The 11968-nt window shown below is 35.7% G+C and overlaps 1 protein-coding gene across 6 annotated transcripts; it reads left to right on the plus strand.

The window, feature by feature from the left end:
* Positions 1–426: 426 nt before the first annotated feature.
* LOC105690147 (MIF4G domain-containing protein B) lies at positions 427–8529 on the plus strand. Of its 6 annotated transcripts, XM_012407744.3 has the most exons (11): positions 427–792; positions 875–963; positions 1273–1463; positions 3885–3969; positions 4289–4388; positions 5291–5579; positions 5739–5982; positions 6456–6574; positions 6740–6883; positions 6994–7122; positions 8023–8529. In XM_012407744.3, exons 4-11 carry the CDS (start codon positions 3885–3887, stop codon positions 8248–8250), a joined length of 1338 nt encoding a protein of 445 aa, XP_012263167.1. In that variant the 5' UTR covers positions 427–792; positions 875–963; positions 1273–1463; the 3' UTR covers positions 8251–8529. The 6 variants fall into 6 exon arrangements, with proteins under 6 accessions (XP_012263167.1, XP_048509048.1, XP_012263142.1 ...); XM_012407719.3 differs by lacking the exons at positions 427–792; positions 875–963; positions 1273–1463 and adding exons at positions 2151–2723; positions 2835–2959; XM_012407728.3 differs by lacking the exons at positions 427–792; positions 875–963; positions 1273–1463 and adding exons at positions 2177–2723; positions 2835–2959 and having other exon boundaries at positions 5303–5579.
* Positions 8530–11968: the final 3439 nt, after the last annotated feature.

Genomic DNA, 11968 nt, shown 5'->3' on the forward strand with positions numbered 1-11968 from the left:
ACATATCTACGTACGAATTATGTGCAGCGCACAAGCAATTATCTATAATTACAGCATAATATTGTTTATGCGAATAACCCCGAGGATCGAAAAAGAAATCTCTAATTAAGAAAAATTGTATTGCGTAAATCATCCGTTGTACAAACTCGCCGTGCGATATTGCAGCTCTTCTTAAATGCAAAATTGCAAACAGAAATACACCACAAATGCTGCTGCTACCGCTATGTACATAGAAAGAGTTGAGGCGATGTGGGAGGGATATAGAAATTTAAAATCTGACATACACGTACTTATAGATATAAGTTGCGCTATTACGAATAGGCCTACTTTGTGTAGGTGTTTATTGCCGTGCACAATACGCGCGTCGCATTCTACACTTCGATTCATGAAAAATATATAACTTTATACATTGCAGTCTGTTCCTTCTCCTCGAGTCTGAAAGAATCTTATCACGTATCGTTTTTTACCCACCACACTGTTTTCATACATCTGATAACTCCGCATATATTTCTTGCAGAAATTTTGAATTATCAGTGCGTGCGGAGAGTTCGACGCCTGTTGAACGATGTTAAAAATTTCACCTCTACAACAGGCTACGAACGTTTGTCTCTAACGTTAGGAGCTCGTTGTATATGATGTGCTTCTGAAAGACACGATTATAAAACCTTGAAAAACGTACATGGAGCGACAAGCTGATGACTTCGCAAGCAATGGCAAGGCGTGCGTTTATATGGCACGAGCTGGGACGCTGAACGCGACGCCTCTTCGTCTACGACCCGCATATATGTAAAGGTATGTATTAATATGAATATATCCGTATTAATGTACGTGAAAATGAGAGGGGATAGATAATCACATATTGCACTTTGTTTAGGTATTTCAGTTAATGGATATTTCGATCAAAGGAAACATCAACTGCGTCCATCTTTACCACGCGGATAGATTATTTATTTCTATAAGCGGGTGTGTGTTTTTTCTACTACTTAATTCTTGTTTTCATTATGATTACAATTAGCGCACATTAGAGTCGACTAATTGTTTTGATAAATGAGGATCTCCACCTCGTGTACAGGGCATTTCGTGTCAATAAACTCTGTAACGCTTACAACTATTTTTTGCTATTTAAAAAATCTAAATAAATGGAGTAGAAAAAAAAAAACTTAGGGAGGATCAGAACCTGGTCGAGTTGACATGTAATGCCCCGTATTATACGTCCATTCTAATTCTCTAAGCTTCGTCGTGATGATCGGTTTGGGTTTGTTGGTCATCTAGGACTCCTCGTCACGCGGGGTACGAAGATTATAGTGTCCCCATAACACATAATTCGCGTTTAGAGACAGTGTATTGTTAAACGGTGAAGCGAAGGATATTTATGGAAGCGTGCAGCACCAGCACCACTCAGCACTCAGCAACAGCATTCAGGACGTTGAAATTACACGTCGATAATACACAAGGTGATCAAGGTGGGTGCAGCAGTGGTTTTAGAACACCTTAAATTCTTCGTACTCCTTTCTACCCATAGTAAAATAGGTTTTCATATTTTCTCTAACATTCGTATAGGTATATACACAATTAAACAACCGGCAAAATTTACGCCTTTTTTATTTTCGTCCGTTCGATATAAAAAATGTCCTTAAATTTGAAGACTGCATATTTACTTGTAACGTCATAGCTTCGGGAATTTGGAAGCCGGAAATGTATATATATACATACAGAAGGTTTGATGCTTTTCAAAAATTTCACATGCCTGATTTTTATTATTAGAGAATATAAAAAATAAAAGTGAAAGAAAAAAATAATATTCCTGGCGAAGATCGTACGCATTAAAATGTTACGTATATATGTACATTTTATGATCGGTTACGTTCATGCGTTATAAAGGAAGCCAAGAATACGATATATAGTTGAAAAATGAATATACTCATAGTGATACACGTGTATATTTTTGCTCACACATATCCAAAGGTATTTTTAAATGCATACTTGTATAGAACACCTTTCAGTTTCGATCATCGGTAGTTAGCAATCTATGATGACAGTCGGATAAAGTGTCTAACCAGAATTACGTAAGTATATTTATAACATGTGATTCGAATACTTCTTTTACAATTGAACAAATATTTATTCTCACATAAATTTTCAAAAAGGAGGAAACAAATTTTTGGAAAATATCTATCGCACAGAGAGATTATTGTCGTTGCTGCAAATTCTACTCGTGCGTTGAGGGGCTTTTTCATAGGTATATTTCACTACAGAGATAAAACACTATATAGAAAGAATATAATATCTCTGGCTTCGTTGAGATGAAAGCAGGGTATTTCAGTCTTCGTTTAAATGTTGGATATATATTCTTACTCATGCGGTTGCGCTTGCTATTATTAGTTCCTAGTCACCAGAGTAGCTTCTGTGTACGGTGAAATAACACGCTCAAAGTGGTACGCTTGCATAATATAAATTAAAAATTATTAGATAAATGAATAATAATCTACAATGACCAATTATATCGTAATGAGTAACGAAAATTTCGATCGACGTGGCATTTTTTGAAACGAGAAACAACGAAAAATACGAAGAAAACGAGAAAAAATAAGAAACAAAATAAATTTTTCTCCTACGACCTGCAGAATTATAAACTGTGTGGATAAATGTGATGTGCTTATTTCAGCAGCTGTCAAAAAACTAAAAAAACGAAAATTAAGCATGATTTTCCATCACTTCTCACTGTAAGTTATAATTGTTATTTATCGGTAGGTTTGCACGAGACATCAATTCGTTTTTATTTCCTCTTATTGTTCAGTTTCGGTGATAATATTCGACGAAAATTTTTTCCATAGTGGAAAATTATTCATTATTCACGTTTATAAATGAATCGGGGCGAGTTCGTACGCTATATGCGGTGCAGATTTCGTATGCAACAGAGCGAGAATCATGCATGTGCGCTCTCCAGCATAAATATCATGTGAGTGATATAAAAATAAAAGTATCGTTCAGAACGTCACTTCCTTATGTAACTTATGTAAAATAGTGTGCATGTGTTGTACATGGTAATACGAATCGGTTAGGAAAGGTTTATTACATAGGTGAATTTACTATCATTTGCTCCGGGGCAACGAGCCTCGTGGTATTTGCGATCACTTTAGATGATGCTGCTGCTCCTGCTGCTTATTCTGTTGATACAGATTCGAAGCGGAACGGCGATCGATATCGAGACAAATTCGCTTCTCGTGCTGATCCTATCGCGTTCTGTGCTTTTGCCGGTTCGGCTCTTACTGCTGACGAGCTTTTGTGAAATAAAGATTTTAAATATGGCGGCTGAGCGCCAAACAAATGCAATCGCGTTCCGAAGAATTCTTCCTTCATTTTTTCCCGCTGCAAATATGGCGGCTGGGCGCCAAAGAACAGATGACGGTCTACATAACTTGAATTTCAAATGCTTTCTTCTTTACCTTCTTTCTTGGTTCTTCTACCATCATTTACTTTAAAAAGAATTAAACTTGATATTTGCTTTTTCTAACGTATGCTGACATTATTAGTAAAGACTTCATTGCAAATTATTATTCGTAAGCCAAGCGTTTGGCTCAGACATTATTTTACTTTTACTGGTGATAATACATGAGATCATGAACTGAATCACGATTTTTTGAGCTTAATCTTCTCCAATATCTGAGCTACAAAAAAGTAGGTATAATAGTTTCAAGTGTTTTTGATCACAACTCGAAAAAGAATCTATATAATATCTCGTAGTAATTAATCAACTCCGCCAAATACAAATAATATAATTATCCAATTTATTGTAAGTATCTGAATACCGACTCATTTTATAGTTAACTTTTTCTTTACTCTGATTCTTTCTTTCTAATTTTTTTTTCTTCTTTTACTTTCAGATGAGGGATGCCGTTTTGCAAAAACGGAATAGTAACTTAACCACTCCCAAAACAAAACCAACCCTTGAAATTTATCGGCCACCAGGTTAGTCTTTCTTACGATATTATTGCTATCATTGCCATTATTATTCATCAAACGGCCACCAATTTTTGGTTTTTTATGTATTCTTTTTGTTCCGTTCTGTTTATTAAAATCAACGACTTGAATGGAATTTTTGTGACATCGATTTCGACACGGTGATTCACATTCGATAGATTTTTGTTGTACGCTCTTGTGCAGTATAGCACGGGAGTAGAGACGGTTGTTTTTTGTATCTTTTTATTCTTTTCTTATTCGTTGGATGAACCAATCAATGAATCTATAACGATTTTTTTTCTTGTTTTTTTTTTCTTGTCCTCATCAGGTGTCAGAGCAGACGGCACTACAAGCAGCACTATAAATCCAAATTTGAATCCTCACGCAAAAGAATTTACAATGAAGCAAAACGATTTGCATTCTTCCAAGTAAATATTTATTGTATATACATTATAGTATTTCGCTATACGATCATGTGAAACTGACATAAGTATAATTGTCTAACAAAAATTAATATTATTAACAATAAAATTAATTTGCTGTGCACAAATAAACATTATATATATTTAATATTGCAATTATAATAATAATTATAATACAGAAGAGATTATTTTTGTTGTAATTTTTAATACATGCCTAAAAGAAAACCAAAAAATCTAATTACCTGATAAATAATGACAAAAGTTACCCTCGTCCTTTGCACTCCAAATAACCTTGACCTAATTGTGATTTATTCTTTAATTTGTTAACTTAAGTCAGACCCGGATTATGTGCAGCTTGGAACGAGAATTTGATAAAATAGAAATGGAGAAAAAAATTGATTGCGAGGATATTTGGCAAAAACTTCACACAGACTAAAAATGATTCCATATCATGAAAATTATCTGTGCTAAATCATTTCCAAAAGTGAATTATCATATATTTAAGGTGAAATACGGTAATAGGTGAGTCAACGATTCCACATAACTCGCCTCGGGGATTAAGGAACCTGGCAAACTTGTTTTTGATCTGATTCATTTCGCAGGTGGGCGCAGATCCCGGCTGGTCGATGTCATCGTCACCTCCGATCGTTCCGCTAATTTTCAAAGCACTCCTTCCTTTTTTTGATCCTTGTTTTTTCCCTTTTTTTTTCTTTTGTGTTTACGTGTGAATTGTTTTGATCATTCATATTTGGATAATGTTCGGCGGTGATAATTATACCGCAGAGGACCATGGCCCGAGGTCTTGAAGTTGGGGTTTGACAAAAAAAAAAAAAAAAGAGAAAAATGAAGAAATACTAAAAAAGTATGCTTTTTTGCACGATGTTGTTAGAAACGACTAAGATTCTCAGTTCTTTTCACAGATCGCATCATTCGAATCTACAGGATCAGCGACCTCAGTCATTGTACAATCTCCAACACAGTAAATCAAGCGGAAATATTCATCGATATCTTTACGCACAACAGCAACAACTTCAACAACATCCATTTCATCATCACCAACATCATCACGGTGCTCATCAACACGCTCATCATCCTCAGGGACCATATCACGTCAACGTTCCAGGAAATCCTGGGACAAACGCCATGCGACAACCACATGCTTTGAACACCTCTGCCTCCAGCGGTAACATCACGCACGTATGTCGATCCCCGGAAATTTGAAAGATTAGAATTTTGAAATACGCCTTTTTTTCTTCTTCATTAAACTCGAATTCTAATAGCCCGTTAAGAATTCGTTGAAACTCGAATCACCTCAGCTAATCTCATCATTTTTTCCCTCTGTTCTTCGACACGCAGGGTTCGGGGAGGGTTCATTTCAGCGTTGATCAAGGCGATTCGAAAAATACGAGTAACAGTTCCGGAAGGCCTGGAAAACTGGTGAAATCTTCATCGTTCGTTTCTTCCTATGGTTTGAAAAGGTCTAAGAGTCTCAATTCGGCAGACGCGGTTCTAGCAGCAAAGGCGTTGACAATTTCAGACGCTTCAGAACTTGGGAGATTTCCTACCACAATTCAGGATAACCTTATAAAAGCTATTGATGGTCAGTGCTGCATGGTCTTCACGCTTAATGAATTTTTTTTTTCCTCTCGTTCCTTCGTCTCTCCTACAAGAAAATTACCACGCGTAACTCAAACGCACTCGTGCAACGATCAATTACGTTATACCTCATGATATTCTTACGTTATTATACGGTTGGAAGAAAGTCAAGCGCACTCATCGTGACGATTGCTATCATTACTTTTGCTTCGTTTTTCCCTCATTTTTTGTTTCGATTTTTTTCAACGACACGAATCGGGTCTTTCCCACGGGAATTAATGCGTTACTTCCATAATTTCGAGTGAGTCAGCTTACGCTCATGCGCTCGGTGTTGTCCGATCTGTTTTGCTCGATTTTTCAATACTTTATTTTCTCATTTTTATTTTTTTGTTCAATAATCGTCAATGATATCTTGAGATCGATCTCCGGACAAACAAGATCCGGATGGTTTATGAAAATTTATACACTTCGTTTCAGATCCGAATCTACTGAATTCTAGAGCTCTCATGGAACTTGTACGACACATTTTAGACAGAGTTGTTGAAAATCGTCGTTACGCTGAGCCTGGGGCGAAACTTTGCATTACCATAATCGAGGTACGTGAACATTTTTATACGATCTTCTAAACCGCTTCCGCAATTTACCACACGCTCGTTCTCGACTCGGAATATTTGTTGTGAGCTTTTTTTTTCGACAACTTTTTTCCGAACGAAATCTTATGCGTCTACTTAATTCATTGCCTTAAAAACTATTTGACTCAGAAAGAAGTGAAAGAAACGTTCCTCGAGTCTCTGTTGAACACCTGTCAACAGTGGTATCAAGAACGCAGTAAAGTCCTTCAGGAGGTTTCGGCCTTTCATCATCATTCGGCCTTCATGACGTTTCTCAACGAAATGTACTGTCAGGTAACGAAATTATATCAAATTCGTTACGCGTTTCATGTAACTTTAAGTGTAACGATCATTCGATTTCAACGATCGTGAATTTTGTTGAATTTTTTGCTCTCTCGTTACAGTTGAAACGTAGACAACTTCAGTTGAAGACACAGCAGGAAGGTGTTCCTCCGGGACGCGTTTTACTTACACTGTTGTGGAAATGTTGTCAAGACTGTCTCCTACCTCCGATCGTCAATTCTCTCGCAGAGGTAAAGAAAAAGAAATAAGAAAAACACTGAAAATTCTAACGATTTTTGGAAGCCATTTCGATCCGAGCGATCAAATTTTCTGTCTCAGACTGTTCTCTGACCTTGAAATATGACAATCACTGAGGTCCTCGACCCCCGACGACTCAGGTCACTCTTAAGGTCATTGCACATTACTAATTTTTTTTTTACCGCGGAGAACTAATTGCCTTTTAAAATTCCAGTCATCAAATCGCTCGCGATGCATTAAAGTCTCGGAAGAGGTGCTCAATGAGGAAAACATTTTTTTGCGCTTAGTAATGATCTGATCTTTCATTTTTCCAGCGAATAAACGTGCGCCATATTATTTATAACTCGTATCTGTAACTATTTTAAATTATTCCGGTTTTGCTTTTTTATTCTCATCTTATGAGGCCAATTGAACGACTCAAAAATAAGTTCATTTTATCACATTAATTTCCATTTTTTCAATATTAATTCACGCGAAAGAACCAGGCGTCGCTTCATAAGTTTGAAATATGTCAAGAAGAATTCTAGTCGCAGAAGGACCTTCCAACTATTTTTCAAGGTGACCTCATCGCTAGCAAAATATTGTTGTTGAAGATCACTATTAATTTAAGTGCAATTAGGATCACTGATTCGCAAAGTTCGTTTTGTGATTGATTTATTATGCATTTTATACATACATAAATATAATGGTATCATTTGTATTGTTAACTTATGAATCAGAAAAAAATGGAGAGCAAAAAGAAAAGAGAAAAGTTAACGTCTGTTGTTCGAGGCTCCTAACGAACACATCTTACAATTTGAAATAATTATTTTGCTCACTGCCGAACGAAGCGTTCATCTTTTTTGTTTTCTCGTTTTATTTGCTTTTTCTTTTTTTGGTTTTGGATTTTATAGACGGACTGCCTTTTCTACATACTGACGTGTATCGGTAAGGATTTAGATACGGAACTTCCTGCCCAGTTGCAGCAGCTTTTGGGAAGTGTTCGTGACGCTTTTTTGGCCGAACAAACTGTCCTACCCGCTGTCAGAAGGACACTTCTTCAGTTAATTGAACTTCAAGCGGCACAATGGCAACTTCCGGCACCAGCAGTGATATATTATTACCCTGGCGCATCGAAATGATTATCGGAAATCATCCACGATTCGAACCCTCGTCCATTAATTTTTTTATTTATTGGTTTTTTTTTTATTCTCAACCAATCGATCATCATATAGGGAGTAAAACGAAATGAGGAACGTAAGATTTCTGGAACAAAAGGATAAATATACATATCGATTTATATGTATATAAAAATTACATGTTCTAGATTCCTATTTTATTTATTACTCAATCTTGTTAAGGTTCGTTTAAGTTTATGAACAATAAAATCAACGATGATGATGATTATAGAATTTATGATATTTATGTACGTATGTATTATCATAGTATTATATACCATCTGATTCAAAGTCTGTAATATATGATTCGATTAGGAAAATGTTGTTCCTTGAAATACAAAGAGGTGAGGGCAGAAGAAAAGAAAAGAAACACAAATTGTTCCTACTTGGAGCAATAACCAGCTAAGCGTAATTCCGTGAGGTGCAAATTTACGACGATAAGAATAAGTTGGGTATGTATAAAATATTTACTCTTTATTCTTTTTCTTAGCATTGTATCATGCATAAATTGCTTGATCTAAAAAATGATGAAGATAAAAATTGCTGATTGGCTGAGGGGTCAATATTTAAGTTTTCAAATATGTCAGCCAAATGATGTAAGGTTTTTCAGTGAAATCGAAAATTGTCAAGCTAAAAATACGCCAAGTTTATAGCCTTACATTTTCTATGGTATCCTCGAATATCTTGATCTTAGGAATCCGAATTCATCCATCTATAAAATTGATCGAATTATCGCCAATTTATCGATCCAAAAAGTGAAAAATCAGGAATCGATTTTTGGGCCTGAAGTGAAGTAATTTAAAAATTGATTGTATTACACTTTTCTTACGTATTTTGACCTCAGGAATCCGAATCTGAAAGGAAAATTATTCTATCTCTAAAATTGATCGAGTTATCGCCAATTTTCAGCTTTTCGGGGTCAAAAAAAAAAAATTGATTTTTTGGTCTATATTAATGTATTTTGAGCTCAGGAATCCGAATCTGGAAGAAAAATTTATCAATCTTCAAAAATGACCGAGTTATCCTCATTTTTTCGCATTTTTTGGTACAAATTTGAGGATATCTCGAAGGGAAAAAATCGTAGCTCAATTTGGACAACGGATTCGTGTTCCGGAGGTCAAAATACATAAGAAAAGTGCCATACGATCAATTTTTTAAAATAAAAATTTTTGCCCAAAATTTGAGATTTTTCCAAGGGGTACCCCTTACGATTTTTTCAAATTTTGGCCAAAAATTTTTATTTTTTAAAATTGATCGTATGGCATTTTTCTTATGTATTTTGACCTCAGGAACACGAATCCGTTGTCCAAATTGAGCTACGATTTTTTCCCTTCGAGATATCCTCGAATTTGTACCAAAAAATGCGAACAAATGGGGATAACTCAGCCATTTTTGCAGATAGATAAATTTTTCCTTCGGATTCGGATTCCTGAGCTCAAATTACGTAAAGATACATCAAAATATCAATTTTTTATTTTTGACCCCAAATAGCTGAAAATTGGCGATAACTTGATCAATTTCAGAGATAGATCAATTTTTCTTTCAGATTCGGATTCCTGAGGTCAAAATACGTAAGAAAAGTGTAATACAATCAATTTTTAAAATACTTTACTTTTGGCCCAAAAATCGATTTTTTTTTTGGGCTTTTCAAGGGTAATCTCACGTATAATCAGTTTAGGAATCCAAATCTGAAAGCCGAAATCATCTACTCATGCAATCGATCGAGTAATCATCAATTATTCGCTGTTGAGAGCAGAAAAATTATAAGACATATCGTTCGGTTTTAGTCGTAGACCCACTTTGATTCGTCGCAATCCGTGCATGGGTCGAAATATTCGAATTTCTTGGTCTACGAGGGAGTCCGAGCTTAGCTGGAGTCAGGTAGCTACGGGTGCGCGGTTTGTTTTGGGGCGTCACCTCTGCTCAGCCCCGAAGGTGACGTCTCACAACAAAGCGCTACGCTGCTGGCTACCTGACTCCAGCAAAGCTCGGGTTCCCTCGTAGACCGAGAAATTCGAATATTTCGACCCATGCATGGAGTCTAGGTATGACAATCTAGAAGAAAAATTGATCTATCTCTAAATATGACCGAGTTATCGCCAATTTTTCGCTTTTTGGAGCGGAAAAATGGAGATATTTTCTTTTCTTTCGTTCTTTTAACGAAAAAAAATAAAATTTTGTCTCTCTTCCATCCTGCCCGTTCAATCAAATCACTATAAAACATTGCAAGTTCCAAAAACTTTCAACGATCGTGATATCCTGCGTGTTTAATTTGCATTTTACATGTATACGAAATAGAAATTTCCTATACAGCATTAAAATTCTTGTCAATTAGATAAAATATCACCCTGATCGATCTACTCCGTTGGAAAGTTTTTTTCTTTTCTCTCTCTGCTTTTTTTCTCTTCTTCTCTCGGTTCAATATATCTCTGGTGAAAGTGTATAGGTACAGTGCAAATTTATACTATACCGTTTATCATTGACGGAAATTTTGACCTTCATACGTGAACTTTCATTATCACATATATGCATGCAGCTCGCGCAATTTACACGTATATGTATAAGTATGTACAATAATACGTGTACATAGAAATCATCTGACTCACGGTGTGCAGTCATAAATAAATTTTCGAGGAATCAATCAGCTGTGAATTTATAAATATTAATCATCGATGGAAGAAACAAATTTTCAACATCAAATTTGATCTACCATCGTCGTCATGTGTACGTGATTTTAAATACCTGTGTACCCAAAATTGTTTCAATAATTTTTTTAATCGTGCCGAATTGAAATCGGCAAATTTTTGGCGAGTTGAAATTTTCGACGGATCATTTATTGCAACGTCTTCAGTAATCACGTGATATATTATAAGTAATAACCTTTCTCGCTAACAACAATCTCAGGGACTTTTATTTGTACTACCATAGATATAGAGAACCAAGGTGAACTGATTACATACTGATTTATATCTGGGCCAAACTTGCAGACATGTCTTTATACTGTAAAGATCCATGCCCCTGCAGCGCACTTACCAGAGGAATTGAAAAAAAAAAAAAAAAAAAAAAAAACCAGAAACAGAAAAAAAACTGCACCTATAACAATGAAGAACGATCGATATGGATACATATAAATCGGAACAAATTGATTCGAGATAAGAGAAAAAAGAAAAAGAAAAAAGAAGCCATCTTCTTAACTGGGCCACTTGGACAATGGGTTCGATGTGCAGTGGACATTTTCAAAGCAATTACCTGCATATAGATATAAATACACAGTCATTCATATCGTCGAAGACCTTGGGGTTTTCTCATAACGGATATACTTAACCCTCATTACATTACTAAAATTATAAACCTCAGGATGCGACGAGGATGTTGAAGTTTACAAAGAAGGGTAATCGTGCTGATCGTTCTTCGTTGAAGTTCCTGCTCATGGCAATCAGACATACAATATGAAAATTTTGATGTCGCTTATTTGATGGTCGTGAATCTTCGAAATTCGATATTCACGAATTGACGGAGTCCTCAATTGATGGGGGTCCCTAATTTATCTATGCACGTAACAACGCTGGTGTGCTGCGTGAGTTGTGTGAATAGATTTAAATTTGTAAGAAAAGGCGGTTTTAAACTCGTTCACTTTTAAAATAACTGGTATAATAAATGTATAGTTACAGAAGAATCAGAG

The sequence above is a fragment of the Athalia rosae genome, chromosome 3, assembly GCF_917208135.1.
Source record: "Athalia rosae chromosome 3, iyAthRosa1.1, whole genome shotgun sequence".
NCBI lineage: Eukaryota > Metazoa > Arthropoda > Insecta > Hymenoptera > Athaliidae > Athalia > Athalia rosae.